Source organism: Anastrepha obliqua, chromosome 5, assembly GCF_027943255.1.
Source record: "Anastrepha obliqua isolate idAnaObli1 chromosome 5, idAnaObli1_1.0, whole genome shotgun sequence".
Classification (NCBI taxonomy): Eukaryota; Metazoa; Arthropoda; class Insecta; order Diptera; family Tephritidae; genus Anastrepha; species Anastrepha obliqua.
This window is the reverse complement of record NC_072896.1, coordinates 111,350,802-111,368,365: the sequence shown is the minus strand read 5'-3', so window position 1 is coordinate 111,368,365 and position 17,564 is coordinate 111,350,802. Positions and strand designations below refer to the sequence as shown.

Here is a 17,564-nt window from a genome sequence, read left to right as displayed (position 1 = left end):
TTGGTCCATCGGATGTAGGTGTGCCGCCGAGGTCGCGGCGGCTATTTGGCCGATATTTTGTTCAATACATAATTAAGCCGTACCAGTATTATCATAATGAAGAGAAATGATATTAATTTCGTAAAAAAATTGTATTTCATTCCAAATCAATACCGGCCCTTAAAACTTAACCACCCTTTACAATGTACTTAACTTACATGATACCGTGTTTTTTTACATTCTTCAATATTGTAAAAATGCAATGTGAAAAATAAAATATTTGTTTTCTAGTTCTGTGAATACGAAGCGCTTAATCAAACTGTTGTAGTCACATTTTTTGCTTTTTTAATTACGCTCGCCGGCATTTGCGTTAAGTGCTAAGATGCGATTGGAGCGCCGCTAAACCGCTTTTGCAAGTTTCGCAGAATGCACAGCTACACTCGGCTAATGAATTTTTGATTATTTATTCAAAAATAATAATAAGGCACTTTGCGCAGTGCTGCAGTGATGCTTGAAGAGTGAAGTTATTCATTTTAATTTTTGAAACTTGGATGAGAACACACATACAAATACATGTGAAATGGCTCAAAGTTCTTGTTTGCATTTATTTTTATGTATTAGCATAATGCTTGTGTTTGCCTTAGAAAAGTTTTCAACTGCTTCCGACACCTGTCTTACACCTTTTGGCGCTTTACGTGACACAGCGCCACTAAGTGAATGCAAATCAATGGTCGACTTTTTAAATGAGTACGGTTTGAAATTGACGCCGGTTCAGAGAAAATTTGTTGAACTGAGTTTTATGGATCTCAAGAAGGTGAGAGTGAATGAATATAATGGTTTTTTGAATATGGGATATGTGAAAGTGTGTTCGCAAGTACGCAGTATGGTGACTCCATTTCAAAGAGGTGTGGAACAAAGTTATTAATTTCATACTAAGTTTGAATATAATTTTGAGTGCACAGAATATTAAAAAGTAGTTATTTCGACAAATATATATATATTTAAGGTTTGAGGTTTCAAGTGGTTCAAAAATTGATTTTTCAAAATTTTTCCTGCTGACGCTGTGGGGTGTTTTCTTCCATATAAAAAAATGTGGAGCAGGCGTTAAATTGAGAAAATGCGCAAGATTGCGATCAGAAATAATTCTCAAAAATTAGTGCAATTTTTCATCTACTTTAAACTTCCGCTTTATTATACCAAAATTCAATGGCCTATAAAACTGCATATACGACATTTTTCTCAAAAGTTTGAAATTTTTATGAAAATTCGTAGAATTTTTACAAATTTTATACGAAGTTCGAAACTTTGCTTTATATGTTTTTTTGTTTTAACATAAACTATATTTCCATAGTTCAAATATGCAGCGTTTTGTTGTATAATTTGTTGGCACTTTAGAGGTGTCTTCATAATACTTCTCTCATAGAAGTCTTGGTTCTTATTGCCGAAAAATTCTGGTAATCGATTTTCGCAATCTTTTCTTCTCACTAGTTTCATATCAATCAGGCAGTTTTGCATTGCGAGAAAAAGGTAGTAATGGCTTGGTGCCATGCCCGGACTCTATGGTGGATGCATTAAAACTTTCCCACAAAGCTCCGGATTTTTTGAAGAGACGCTACAGACGTGTGTGGCTTTGTGTTGTCGTGATGGAACACAACACCTCTTCTGTTAGCCCTTTTCGGTCCACTGCTAGCTTCGAAAGGTCCAGTTGATATTTGAATTTAGTGTTTGGCAGCTCATGATAAATGATTTCTTTTAAGACCCACCAAATACACAGTAGAACCTTCCTGGCTGTTAGCCCTGGTTTGGCCCCCATTTGAGCTGCTTCTTCACGCTTGGGATTGATTTCATTTCGTTTGACCAAGGCTTCGCAGATGGAAATTAGAATTTTTTGGTGTTAATTGGAACTTCTTTTTGAATCGAGCTCTGTGCAAATGGTTTGAAACTGGTTTATGGCCGCTTTTTAACTCCTGGGCGATGGTAAGACTACTAACATGCTAGTCAACTTCGATTCTCTCTGTGATTTTATCGAAAATTAGGACATATTCTTTAACATAAAAAATGCCTGGACGGAATCGACGAAAACAACGTAATTAACTGTTAAAGTTCGACAGCCTGGGATAGTTAGGTTAGGTTGGTATGGTTGCCCAAGGAATGAGCACAATTGGACGAAGAATAATGAATTCGTCCTTTGTGATATTATTATGAAGGAGGTGAGGTGAAAGAGAAAGACCGATGGGATACAGGGAGAGTGCGGGGAGAGCTGGTGGTGGGATGGTTAGGAAGGTGGGTTTAGAGTGTGTGGATTACGAACGATGACTATGCTGTGTTTGCGTCAACCGCTTTTGTGCTGCTGTTGAAATTAAACAAAAATTTTAATGTCAGGGCCAGCTATATCAGCAGGCGCAGTAAAGAAGTAAGAGCCAAGATGCCTGGATCTTAGCCCCGCTAGTGCAGGGCAGCTAAGGAGAAGGTGATTCCACTTCATCCTCCATACATCTAGCGCAAAAAGGACTCGAGGTGATTCCAAGTCTCATCGCATGCATTCCTCGCGCATTGTGATCTGTGAGAAAACCCACGAGATTCGAGAGCTGATATTTTGTCAACCTCAGAAGCTCGCCCGAGCGCCTCCGGTCCACACGTGGCCAGCAGGATTTCGCAATCTTACAAGTTTGTGTACTTGCCCAACGGTCGTTAAGTTGGTGCGATGCCCATCTTTCCAGGAGCAGACCGCAGGTAGTCAGGGGGATCCCAATTCTCTCCCTTCGCGGAGAAATCACCTCACTTGTCCTTTGTCTGGTAGCACATCCGCCTCACAGGTTCCCGCAATGCCGCTGTGACCAGGAACCCTGATGACGCTTGTGTCAAAGAATTCGGAGGCAGTCGAAAGTGAGGTCAAGCATTCTTTGACCAGTTTCGAATGCACCGTCAGTGACCCGAGGGCTTTTGAGCAACCAATCAGCTGCCTCCTTGATTGTGGCTACCTCTGTCCTGGAACACACTACAGTGGTCCGGTAACCTGAATTTCAGTCTGATGGGGTGCTCCTCGCAAAATACTCCTCCGCCAACCATTCCCTCTAACTTCGAACCATCCGTGAACAAGTTCACCAGGCCCTGCCCCCAAGTGTAGCCCCCGTCCACTCTTCCCTTGAGGGGCAGTGCGCCAATCTAAATATAATCAATATCCACCGTCATATCAATAGCTCTGGCTGGCTGTAGATATCTGCCTGTTGGAGGTCTCATAATGGTATCAAAACGGCGCTTTAGTGCTACTTGAGGAGTGCTAGACCGGCATTTCAACCAAACACCATTCACAATTGCAGCGGCCTGTCTTGCATTTCCGCCTTTATCAAAGAAAAACTGTTTAAAAGTGCCGAATTTTGTTGACTTCCATTGTTAACACCCTATAACTCACAACTGAATGGAACAAAACAAAAGTTTTAGTGTGAAATGTCATCTTCACAACGAGAATAAACTTTAAATTGCTTGGTCGATACTTTACGAGATATCGATCACTACAGCCATCTACCCAGAAAAACAAAAATGGATTTCTTTTTCCCCAAACTAATATGAGTGCAAAAATTGAGTTTTCACAGAAAAATGTCTATGAAATTACTCTCAAAAGAGTTGAGGTTTTTCTGATGCTATATCAATCAGACCACAATAATCGTACAGTGATAGTAAAATCTGTGGAGCGCCTGCAAATGTTAAGAGAGCTCTGAAGAGACTGAAAGAAATTATAGTGTCGCAGGCATGTTACATCACTTTCTGATGGAAGAAATTTTAACAGTAGGATGGGTACTAGTGCCAGTATGATACTTCTTGGAAATTTTTGCTCATCTCAAAAGCTCGGATTGGCAGCTAATCTTCATCTTTGCGACGGCTCCAAATTGAATTACACTTTCTTTGCTGTCGTGAAAGAAAGTGGAGGGTCTATATCTTATGGGCTACTACTTCCATTTTGTTAAATTTTCACCGCTGAAGCAACAGCAGTTCTCTAAGCCATGTCAAAATTCAAGGGAAAGTTCCCCATTTGCGCAGAAAGGATGTCCTGTTTTCAGGCCATAAAAAACTATAATAACTCCAATCACATTATTGGACCCATAAGAAATATCTTGATTTCTCACCGCCATAAAATCAGAATCATGTGGGTACTAGGCCATTCAAGCATCAACGGCAATACAATCGCTGATACTGCCAAGGAAATGAGTATTATTTCTATCATCACTTCAAATCTGATCTGTAAAAGAGATGTTTATCGACCCATAGAGCAGCAAAGGCAAGCCAAACTAAACAGCAACTCATTGGGTTCACTATAACCATCACTACTCCAGGATTAATCCTAATCGCACTAAAGCAAATTACCTATCACCCCGCCCATCTAACTATATTGCACTCCTACTCTCGCTTACGCATTGCCCACAGTATAATCACCAACGCACACCTACTACTTACAGGGAAGGCAACCAAGCCTGTGCGCATTTTATAATACTCCAGTCAGTAGAATGCATTTATTAGCCTTTTGCGCTGGTCTAAATAGACAAAGCCATCAGCAATTTGACGATCATGATGAAAAGCACTATCACTATCACTACCAATTCTTCCTTCTGATTCTTATATTTCCAAATCTATAAATTTCTAATGGATTCGAACCTCCTACAACGCACGAGGTGTGTTCAAAAAGTATCGCGAATTTTAAATTTTCGCAGGTTACGTATATTCGAATTTCAAGTTTTTGTGGCGACATGTTGGAATTCATGTCTTTCACTCATGCCGACGAGTTTGGCCATTTTGAATGTTTAGTTAATTATTGACAGCTGCTTTGCTTGCACGTGTTCTGGCTCGTCTTCGAGTTTTGCCTATTCAAAAAGATGGATCAAGGAACCTGTAGTAAATTTTGTGTGAAAAATGAAATTAAGTGCACGGATGCATTCCGAATGTTGACTGTAGGTATAATACGGAGAACGCAACGTTTATCGGTGGTACAAAATGTTTTCAGAAGGCGGAAAAGACGTGAACGACGAAAAGCGTGACGGACGCTCGAGCACTTCAACAACAGACGAAAAAATTGCTGAAGTGAAGAAAATGGTGGACCTAGTCATATCGATTGGCTCGTATCATTCGATTTTTTTCAATGATTTGGGCATGAGACAGGTCGCCTCAAAATTCCTACCAAAACTGCTCTATTTTGACCTAGAAACCAAAGCTCAATCATCTCAATGAAAGCTGCCGCACAAACCAAGACCGAAAAAAGCGCGCCTAGTTCGGTCGAATGTAAAAGTTTGCTTACCGTTTTCTTCGATTGCAGGGGCGTTGTGCATCATGAGTTCTTCCCATAGGGTAAAACGGTCAATGAGGAATACTACCTGCAAGTTATGCGCAATTTGCGCAAAGCAATAAACCAAAAACGTCCGGATTTGTGGAAGAACAAAAATTGGCACACATCGTTGCTTGTGTGCGACTTTTTGGGCAAAAACAACACACTAATGATGCCACAGCCACCGTATCCCCCAGATCTGGCCCCCTGTGACTGTTTCTTGTTCCCGAAACTGAAGAGGCCCATGAAAGGACGACGCTACGCTACGATTGACGAGATAAAGACCGCATCAAAGGAGGACCTGATAAAAAATATGATTTTTTGAAGTGCTTCGAAAATTGGAAAAAACGTTGGGGGGGGTTACTTTGAAGGGGACAAAATAAATATTAAGGAAAAAATAAATAATTTTTGAAAAAACACAATATTCGCGATACTTTTTTAACACACCTCGTATATAAACTAGCAATTCTTCAGTAGAGAACTGAAAACCCCCATTGATAGCGCATCGTTTTTTTAATTTATTTAACTATTTAATGTTATTTAAGCTTTTCAAAAAAATAAAAAATAAATAAATAAAATAAATGTTTGCGATTTTTTATGACTTACATTAACACTCCGTTGGACACCCGGGTCTAACCAGGATGTCTCTTTTCTATTACTTTGGACGACAATTTGATATATTTATATTATAGCTAATGACTTGGACTTCCAGGTAGCTTCCTAAAATTTAATTTTCTCTCAAGTTAAAGAATATAACCTTTTAAAAGAGATCCTCAAACAGGACAAAAAAAGGCCAGATGCCCAATCCAAGGTTTTAAAAAAGGTGTCCAACGGAGGGTTAAGCTTAAAAAGAAAAAACTTATTTCCTGGCCAATTTGTAGTAGAAAATTTATTAAATTCTTTTATTTCTTCTCTTAGCGCATCGTCTGCTGTGATCCGAGTTTTGACCCTGTACGCGCTTTCAAATCAGTCGGCACTGAGATACTACGCAATCAAGGAGAGGCCTGTGGTGACAATTCTCGCAAGCGCATTTCTTTCGGTTCGGAAAGCACTTTTCTTTCGCACCCTTGGTCCGTGCTGCTTATCTATAAAAGCGAAAATAAGTTTCAATGCGGCGGTACGTTGATTACGAAGCGTTATGTGCTGACCGCAGCGCACTGCATAAAGACATATCTGTAAGGAATTAGCGCATTTAAATAATTAAATACATATACATATACATTATATTATATATACATATATATCTACACATTAAGGGTAATCAAATTGCACAACTACTACCGCTACTACTAAAAGCTTAGTATATAAAAGTTGGAGTCGATCGCTTTGGGTTCATTGAACCTGATTTAGGATTAAAGGCTGAGCTGTGCTAATTGTAGAAAGAAATTTAAAATATCTTTGAAAAATCAATATTTTGGCAAGCAACTTCAGTCTCATGTTGATTTCATTAAATCCAAACCGATTGGGCTCAAATTGTATATTTAACTTTAAGTAGTTACTGGGGCGTGAAATAATGCTCAGATATCAAAAAGAGAGTAAAAACTTGTACTGAAAATGCACCTGCATGTGCACCAGGCATACATTTACATGCAAATCTGGTGTCAAGTAAAAAGTTCTGCACATTTTCTCGCTTTATTTCGGCAATGAAAATAAAATAGTGTGGCGGTTTAGTAAGCAAACAGACCTGGTAACCTGAGATGGTGCCACTATCGACCGAAGATTTATTTATTTATTTATTTATTTATTTATTTATTTATTTATTCATCAATTAAAGTATAACTTAAATAGATTACTAATATTAAAGCTTAAATATAATTTATGGTAAACAATACTGTGAGATACATTAGGTACAATTCAAAAAGTGTATCTTCAGATTAAGTCTTGATTTGAAAGTCTCTCGTGAGTTAGAGAATATATCCAAATGTTTGCATAATTGGTTAGACTGTCTTATACAACGAGTGAGCGGTTCATTTCGACTAAAATTGGTCTTGTGATAAGGTAAATGGAACATATTGCTGAGTCTTAGGTTACGAGTGGGACAATTAAAGAGTATTAGCTCCAGCAAGAAGTGACATTTGATATGATTCGTAACTATGTCTCTTATAAACATTACCGATGAAGTTTTTCTCCGCATTTCTAAAGTTGGCAATGCTAACAAAAGACATCTACTTTTATATGCAGGCAAACTGCAAGGCCAACGAAGAGAATGAATAGCAAATCGAGTGAAACGTTTTTGAACCTTCTCAATTCTTAAAGATGAACCCATATAGAATGGATCCCAAATGATGCTGCAATATTCGAGGTTTGATCTCACAAGAGAAAAATACAAATTTTTCAGCGTAGAGATATCCTGGAACTCCCTTGAATTCCTTATTACAAATCCAAGCATAGGTCTAGACTTGGCAATCATAAGGTCTATATGTTTGGAAAATGACATTTTCGATATAAATATGACCCCCAAGTCTTTCTTTTCGTAAATTTTTGTGAGGGTGGTAGTGCCCAACTTGTAATCGAAATCAATCGTAACTTTTCGTCTACTGAATGACATGTGCTGGCATTTACCAGCATTAAGAGGTAAGGAGTTATTGTCACACCAAGCTTCCAATCTGGCTAAGTCTTCCTGAAGTCTTATGCAGTCAGTTACGTTCTCTACCCGACTGTAAACTTTCAGGTCATCTGCATACATCAGACAACGTGATGTCTCGAACACGTCTGGAATGTCATTAACAAACATTAAGAACAATAGTGGCCCAAGATGGCTACCTTGAGGTACGCCTGAGGTAACTTTGATGGCATCAGATTTTATGTTGTTTATACGAACGAATTGAGTTCTATCTGTTAGATAAGATGCAAGCCACTTGAGTAAGCTAGGATGAAGACCAAATGAACCCAGCTTTTTAAGTAGGATACTATGGCTGACTCGATCAAACGCTTTCGAAAAATCAGTGAATATGACATCGCATTGTTGGCCTGTTTCAAATTGGTTTAAGACATAATTTGTAAATAACCCTAAATTCGTAACAGTAGATCTACTCTTAACAAAGCCGTGCTGATTAGGCGATATGAGATTTGAAATTTGGAAAAAAATCAAATCATAAACTAGCTTTTCAAAGAGTTTAGGTATGCAAGAGATTTTGCAGATAGGGCGATAATTTTGGACTTCCGACTTACTTCCAGACTTATGTATCGGTATGATAAACGATTTTTTCCAATTATGTAAAAACTCACCAGAAGCTAGTGATGTATTAAAGATAATTGTTAATGGTTTTGCTAGCGATGTAGCACAGTTTTTTAGTAATATAGGAGGGAAGCCATCTTCTCCAGGAGTTGGGTCATTTGCCAAGACCGATAGGCTCCTGAGTACATCATTAGATGGGAGCTGGAAACCTTTATTTGTTCGTGAGCTGTTAAAGGAGGTATCTTCTATTCCGGTGTCGGATTGACGAACATAAACAGATCGAAAAAAATCTGCAAAAAGATTACTAATTTTTTGAATGTCCGACGACGTTTCCCCCAAATAATGCATTTTTTCTGGAATTCCAGTGGTTTTCTTTTTACCATTAATGAACTGCCAAAAAGATTTACAATTTTCTTTGATACCACTCTCTACTTTAGAAATGTAGTTCTGATATAAAAATTTGTTCATAACATCGAATTCTTTTTGCAAACGGTTGTACGCTTCATAAAGTTTTGCGTTATTTTTAGATTTGCGGTATAATTTGTATGCTTTGGTTTTTTTATTGTTAAGATTAATGAGCCTAGAATTGTACCAGGCCGGTTTGGACTGATTTTTTGCAGACACTATTGGAACAAACATATGAATTGCACTTTCTAGTCTTCCTACGAAATCATCATACATCTGTGATAGTACGGGTTTGTTTAAGACAGTTTCCCAATCTACCAAATCCAATGACCGCGATATCTGGTTGAAATTGGCTTTATAGAAGTTATAATTTATGCAATTATTAATAACTGATTTGATATAGTTTATATGTTTAAAACGTACACATAACGCTTTATGGTGTATGGAGTTAGGAAGAGGGGGTGAAGAGAGGGACTCGACATCGGACTTTAGATCATTGCTTATGAATACTAAATCAAGTAAGCGATTCATATCATTGTGTACTCTGTTAATCTGGCAGAGGTTATATTCCGCAAAAGTGTCGAGCACCTCACATTCACTCTCGCTTGATACCCCATATGGTACTAATTTCTTAGCATCATCGTCGAAACACCAATTAACATTGGGTAAGTTGAAGTCACCCAAAATAATTATGTGTTGACCGCCAGTTAGACTATCCAGTATCGTACAACAATTAATTACATGCTTTTTATATAATTCAATTGGGCTTGAAGGCGGTATATAACTTACACTAATGTATAATTCATTCGATTTTCCTAAATTAATTTTAATTATTATTTGATCAACATCAAAATATCCGTTGTCGGAACTCATACTTGGTGACAAAGTGATTTGTGTACTGGGTAGCCTCGAACTTACAGCAACAAGTACGCCACCACCTTTAGAGAGACCAGTAGTGCGGGAGCATCTGTCTTTACGAAATACATTATACAGTTGACAGTCAAATATTTCTGCTGTATAATGGCATTCAGAAAGCCAAGTCTCTGTTAAAACTATGATATCATAGACAGATGAAGAGGAGAAAAACAACAATGGTAGCATTTTAGTTCTTATGCCGCCAGCATTCTGATAATACAGTAGAAAGTCTGCCGTATTTGATAACTTATTAACGTCGGTACACGTTAGGTGTGCGGCGGTTTCGTCTCTTCTCTTTGAAAATTTTTAAACGGACGCACTTTTATATTCTCTTGCCAAAGAGAAGCGTCGAAAATCTTTTTATAATTTTTTTCAGACACACCAAGCTTAAATGATACTCTCTTTAGTCCTTTAAGTTCGACGTCTTTCTTTACTAGCATATAACAAGAAAGGTCGCTCTTATCGATCGCTGCATGGTTGTGTACATATTCGATTATGCTTTCAGCGGTCACTGTGGGGTTGAAATATGACAAATGTACCCACTTCATAGCTACAATTACATCCAGTTCACGGTTTGCATTGCAGCCAACAACAGTATTTTTCGGTTTACGTTTTGGATTTTTGTTCTTACCAACAGTTGTAAACATTTCATCATTAACCGACTGCTGCTGCGAATCAGCAAGAGAAGGGTTATCCGACGGCACTGCTTGATTGCTTTGTGATAGCAACGACGTAAGCAGCGCAGGAGAGTGCGTAGCATGTTGTTGTGATTCTACTGCTTTAGTTTGTTTGGCATTAGACGGAGCAGCGAGAAAGAGCTTATTGCAAACCTTAGCATTTCGTACGGTATTGCATGGAGAGTTGGCAGCGGCTGCGGCAGCGGCAGCATAAGAGGTAGATGGAGCAGAAGAGAAAGATGGTGGTGTTGAGTTAGAAACAACTACTCGATCCTTGTTTTTTGTTGTTGCAGAATTATTGTTGTGTAGTACCTGTAAATTGTTGTGAAGGGCTTTTATATCATTAGCCAAAGCGGGAATAGTAGCAGCGACATCGAGATCGCAAAGTTTGTGACGAACGGCTTTTACCTCAAACTGTAGTTCTTCTACCTTTTTAACTAGATTTCTCTTGTCGGTTTGCAAAGAGCTAATTACAGCTATCATTTTCTCCTGAGCATATCTAAGAGATTTAATTTCGTCGAAAACAGCTTGCAGGTTGATTTCTTGCTTACTGCACTCCTCTGATGGATTCGGTCTTACGGGTACCGAAGTAGCTGGAAGCGATGAAATATTGGTGGTCTCAGAAATATTTTGATGTTGATTGTTGTTGTCTGCATCTATTGGCGGAGAAACTGAGCGAGGCGACAGTAGGATCGAATTACGGCGCGCTTTTGTGCATTGTTTACAACAATACTGCTTATTTATTTTCAGCAGGTACTCAATGTCAGCAGACAATAAATTTTCACAAGTAAGATGGTAAAATTCACTGCACTTAACACACTGAATTTTTTTGTTTGGCTGCCCACGGTCAACCTTTTGACCGCATATGCATGGCATTGTGGATAAAAAAGTGTCCAAGTAAAACGATAGGTTAAATCGAGTCACTGTCGCACGAACGATTAGGTATATTACCAATAAACTTAGTTAACGCGGGAGGTCGGAAAAACACGTACGTTTACGTTCAACGCTAGCTAGCTTGGCAATACTTTTCCCCATATATTAAACAATTTGGCAGCACCGATCTGCCATTATTGTAAAACTCTTTTCCTCTTTCATCGAAAAAAAGAAGGTAATCGTTAGGCAACGCTTAACCCAAATCTAAAATAGTAAGGAATATCCGAAATTGCTCAAATATAAGACCCTTTGCTTGAATACTTTGGCACATTTCGCAGACAATTTCAAAACTTCGCTATTGAAGATGTTCTTGTCCTTATTGGTAAAAAAACTGGATCAGCACATTTGCAAGCGCTTCTTCATGTCACTTTTGTGTTATAAAAGAAATTTGACAAATCCCTAAAAGTTGATAAAATGTGTGGCGTTAGATCTGAACAATATGCAACCTTCCATTCAAGCTCTCGCAGCTTTTGGTGCGTTGTCAAAGATGTATGCTGCTTCGCGTTATCTTAGCCCTCCTATTCCTCAGTTCTTACCACTTCTAGTCAAACTCCAGCTTTATTTCTATTCGGTTGTTAGGAAAGTAATGACATTTTTTTGTGATGAAAATGAAAGACAATCTTCGTATAAAGAATAAATATTTCATTAAATTATATATTGGCCATTCTGGTCCAACACCTTTTGCCATCTTTCTGATAGTAGCATGATTCCACGCACATAAAATTTTTGGTCTTTGCTGGCAAAAAACTGATCCAGATGATTTTTCACGTGTTCACTTGAGGTAAAGATTTTACCGTCCAACAATTTTTGCAGTGACTGGAACAAATAATAATCCGAAGAGGCCAGGACTGGAGAATATGGTGGGTGTGGCAGTACATCCCATCCAAGCTGTAAAAGCTTTTGGCGAGTGACCAAACTTGTATGAGGTCTCGCATTATCTTGGTGGAACACTACACCTTTTCTGTTGATTAATTCTGGCCTTTTCTGTTGAAGTGCATCATTCAGTTTGTCCAGCTGATGACAGTAGACTTCCGAATTAATTGTTGTGTTATCCGGTAAAAGCTCAAAAAAAGTGACTCCTTTAAAATCCCATCAAACATACAGTATCACCTTTTTTGATGGATATCTGCTTTTAAAACGCTTTGAGCCGGTTCATTTCTTCTGCTCCATGATCTCTTGCATTTGAAATTGTTATATACAACCCATTTTTCGACCCCAGTAATGATGTGCTTTAAAAATGGATCATTTTCGTGACGTTTGAGGAGTGAAGGACGAACGTCAACGCGACGACACAAAATTTCTCTCCGTTAGGACATGGGGAACCCACATATCGAGCTTCGAGGTTAAACCAAGGCCTTTCAGGTGGTCATGAATAGTTGAATTCGATAAATTCAACCTCTCACCGATCTCACGTGTTGTTATACGCCGGTTTGCATCAACTAATGCCTTTATCGCGTATTTGTCAGCTTCAACCGGCCTTCCAGAACGTGAAGCATCTTCGCCATCAAAATTGTCGGATCGAAATTTTGCAAACCAAGTCTGGCACTGGCTTATTGTCAATACATCTTCTTCTTCATCTTCACCATACACATCCGTTAATTTCTTTCTGTCTTGAACAGCATTTCTACATTTTCTGTATTAAAAAAGTAAAATATGATGAAAATGCTGCTTATTGCTCTGCATATTTAAAAGGGCACCGACCAAAAACTACTGCGTAAAATCAATTGAACTTATTCACACACGAGTCTTGCTATATCAGCTGTCAAAACATATAATGACAATGTGACTTAGGTGTGAAGTTAGCTATGAAAAAATACAATTAAATCCTCTGTTGGGAAAAAACGTAAATTACTTTCCGAATAACTCAATAGTTAATTGTTGATAGTAGAAGTTAAAATTGAGTGCTTGGCTCGATGGACGTAGCTCATCCCTACTAATCCCTCCACACACATAGTTAAATATTTCCGTTTGTCAATATTCACGATCATTTTCGGCTGTTGTTCCCGTATGTGACCCATTTTTCATCGCCAGTTACCGTCCATTTCGAAAATGGGACGAGCTCATTGTGTTGCAGCAAAAAAATACAGGCTCAAATTCGACCCAAAAGGCTCTTTAGCTCCAATTCGTGATGCATCCATAGAACGAGCTTCTTCTTGTACCCTGCCTTATACAAATAATTCCAAGCCGTTTTTAGGCTAATCTTCAGCTCCTTGTGAAATTCTACGATTTTCATGTCTTTATCACCATTTTCCTTGGGCTACAAGGATTGCATCAATTTCGACACCCATAATACCAAAATGGAATCATTGGAACCCAGTTTTATTATGGCATTTCTAGGCAAATATTCTGCACAATTTGTTTGGCTGCCTGTTTCAACTTTTCACCTTGATAAACGTTGTACTGAATAATGCCCCTTTTTCTACTTCACTTCTGGAACTCTTAAACACACAACTGGTTTCTCAAACACAAAATTGTTAAAGAACTTTTTTTGAAGCGTAGTGCCACCTTTAAAGTATCTGCAAGTATGATCCGATGATTAATCTAAAAATGTTCTAAAAAGTAGAGAAGCCGCAGACAGACGGTTGCATATCTATTGGATACCCGGACATAGGGGCATTGCAGGAAACGAAAATGTTGATGAGATTGCCAAAAGCGCTGTCTACAGACAATTCGAACAAGAAAACGACATACTGAAACCTTTAAATACGGTATACAAAGACATCGCTGCGGGCATGAAAATAAGGAGAGACAGAACTTGGAATAATATAGCCACTTGCAGAACCGCGAAAATCATGTGTACACAGATTGCAGATAAATACGCCCGCTTCGTACCAGCCCTGTCTAGAAAAGAAAGCAGAACGATCGTAGGTATGGTGACAGGCCACAATTTGCTAGCGGCGCACGCATACAAGATGGGAATTACAAAGAACGATAGCTGCAAATTTTGCAATGAACTGGAAGAGAGGGAAACGCTAGAACACCTTCTATGTTCTTGTCCTACTTTGGCTAGAACCAGATTAAAATGCTTAGAAGCTTTACAATATGAGAAGTTAGAATGCCTCTCGGGGGTGAGCTCCAAAGTTTACTTAGATTCGCAAAAGACGCAGCCGCATTACAACATGTCTACTACAAAGAAACGTAAAGGTATAGCTTCATCTGTTAACACTAAGGATCAATAGGTCTATGTGACGGCTTTCAGCCAACCAGGTCAACCTAACCTAACCTGATCCGATGCGATGTACAAATCGTGAGATATGACTCATTAAATACATCTAGCGCAAAATGGTCAGAACTTCACTATACTTATGCGTATGTTAGGGTGGGTCCATTTGTAGGGAATATTCCCAGCAGATTCGAATTCCACATATAATTATAAGAAAATACCCCCATTAGAGCACAGCCTTAAAGTCAATTTCTATCTTCCCAAATTTTAAAATAAGCCATCTTTAATTGAAACGAAAATTCAGAGCCAGTTATGACAACCAGGGTAGAAAGTAGAGGCAATACACCTCCGCCTGAAAGTATGTAGAAAGGATCTAAAACCAAAATAATTGTAAATAAGCTGTTAATAGTAAAAAAATTATGATTAGAAAATATTTTAAAAATAAATTACAAAAATTTTGGCAAATTTAATTGCTTTTGTGTTTTCTGCAAAGTTTTAGTTTGATTTATGTGAAAAAAAATTAAATGCAGTCACTTTTTCTATTATGTTAGGTTGGACTTGGTTGATCCTGTAGTTTGCACATAGACCTGAAATTGATCCCTAATGATACCAAGTGTTTGTATGGCGAGTTAAGAACTTTTTATTATTATTATTATTATTATTATTTATTAGAATAATATAAAATATTACACTAACTTAGAAAAAAGCACACTATCTGCTTGGGCCTTCGGTGAAGGAAGAACTGTTTATTTTGCCTTTAATACAAAGTTCAGATAATTCAAATAGGCTGTTAATTGAAAATGATGCAGAATCTAAGCAGTTTACTCGTGTTTTGCTAAATGCAGAGCAGTTGCAGAGTAGCTGTTCCAGAGTTCTTCTCGCCTTCACTTGCATGTATCGTTCTGCATTAGCTTCAGTTTGGTGGCGTACGATAGAGTGAGACAGTGTTCCATCAGTATCCTCTCTACAAGTGTACGCTCTTTCCTGGGAAGAGATAAAATATAGTCTGCGTAACATGATTTTCGCGATCATACATAAGCTGGAGTTCGCTTCTTGAATCATTGCTGCATCTATACCCAGTCGTTGTTTGCAGAGAGGTGGAGCAAAGATGGTGGCTTGTTTCTCAGTTCTTAGCTCACCGACAGTGTCGTACGCAGTATGAGTTTGTCTTTACAGCTGCTATTGCTTTGAGCGCTCCTTGGCTGTCAATGTAAAAGTTATTTGAGAGTTCGGAGGAGTGTTTTCTATGGTTAAGGCTGCTGCTTGCGTAGATCTCACTTTGGAACAACACTGCAGTGGTCTCGTAATTTGTATGACTGTTCATAGCCTAATTCCGAACAGAATACTGCGACCCCAACACCCTTCTGTTACAATATTAAAATATTGCATGTAAATAATTTGCTTGTAGCGCCATCATGGAATCCTTGAAATTAAAAGTAGATATCAAAAATAAATTTTTCTTAGCAATAAATTCTCAAATACAAGTTTGTATTAAAAAAATAGCATTTATTATACTTCGTTCAGTATTAGTTTTCATATTAACATCGCATTAATTAAAGTTGGCTGGTATGGGGCTATCAAAATTGACTTGGATTTTTCTCTTAGAATTTTGTATATAATTCGAATCTGCTAGGGACAATATCGAAAAAAATTGACGCACACTAATGTTTTATTTTCTTTTTGTTCTTTCTTTCTTTTTCCAGCTCTGGCGTTCGTTTGGGCGAACACGATATTGATTTGCCCATCGATTGCGAATTGGATGAGCTTGGCGAAGAGCATTGCCTAGCGCCAGTGCTCGATGTGGGTATTGAGAAAGTGATTAAACAGCCGAAATTTTCAGCAGCGAACTTTAATAATGATATCGCTTTACTGCGCCTGGATACACCAATTGTATTTATAAGTATGAGTTAGACGAGTATTTGATAGACCTACCAAAAATTAACGCAAATGTTTTTGCTCAATCCACCAATTTCTTACTTCAGACAGCATAAAACCCATTTGCATACCAGAATATCAGAATCAAGTGGTCGCAAAGGAACATGGCATTATAAGCGGCTGGGGTGCCACAGAAAATGGTAAGAAAACGACGCGAAACTAATAGAAAATATTTCATAAATTACTTGAATAATTGTTTGCTTTATATTTCTCATTTCTCTAGCAACGTTCTCGCATACACATCGTGAGGCTGCCATACCGATTATTTCACGTGAAAATTGTCAGTCGGTTTATCGCCGCCGCAGCATAGATAACACAAAACTCTGTACGCGTGGCATTGAGGGCGAAGACACTTGCGACGGCGATTCCGGTGGGCCATTGTATGTACGTGTAGAGGGCGATGAGGATGGTAGTGGTCGTAAATTCCGTTATATGCAAGTGGGTGTGATATCGCTGGGGTATCAGCACTGTGGTACGAAACAGAATACGCCGGCGTTATATACGAATATAGCAGCTTACTTTGACTGGATTGCGTTCAATTTGGAGTTGTGATAATGGAATGAAATTTTTAAGTATATTTTGAAATGACATGGGCCTTAATAAATATGCTTAGAATGTTGGAAAAATATTCTCAAGTTTGGGGAACTAATTTAAAAGTGGTTGGTGCGTGATTAATATACCATTGGTGGGTTGGTGCGTGATTACCATTCGGAATTCACAGAGAGAACGTTGGTTCGAATCTCGGTGAAAGCAAAATTAATAAAAACATTTTTCTAATAGCGGTCGCCCCTCGGCAGGCAATGGCAAACCTCCGAGTGTATTTCTGCCATGAAAAAGCTCCTCATAAAAATATCAGCCGTTCGGAGTCGGCTTGAAACTGTAGGTCCCTCCATTTGTGGAACAACATCAAGACGCACACCACAAATAGGAGGAGGAGCTCGACCAAACACCCAAAAAGGGTGTACGCGCCAATTATATATATATATATGGGGCGTTCTTCGCCAACCGGACACCCCCATCTGCCCAGAACAGTTTTTATAAAAAAAATTTTTCCCTATGCCGAAA

General features: G+C 38.5%; 1 protein-coding gene across 1 annotated transcript; it reads left to right on the top strand.

Annotated features, from left to right (window-relative positions):
* Positions 1-494: 494 nt before the first annotated feature.
* LOC129247834 (serine protease grass-like) lies at positions 495-17,130 on the top strand. The gene is made up of 5 exons (XM_054887166.1): positions 495-793; positions 6,212-6,468; positions 16,268-16,464; positions 16,547-16,639; positions 16,723-17,130. Exons 1-5 carry the CDS (start codon positions 560-562, stop codon positions 17,049-17,051), a joined length of 1,110 nt encoding a protein of 369 aa, XP_054743141.1. The 5' UTR covers positions 495-559; the 3' UTR covers positions 17,052-17,130.
* Positions 17,131-17,564: the final 434 nt, after the last annotated feature.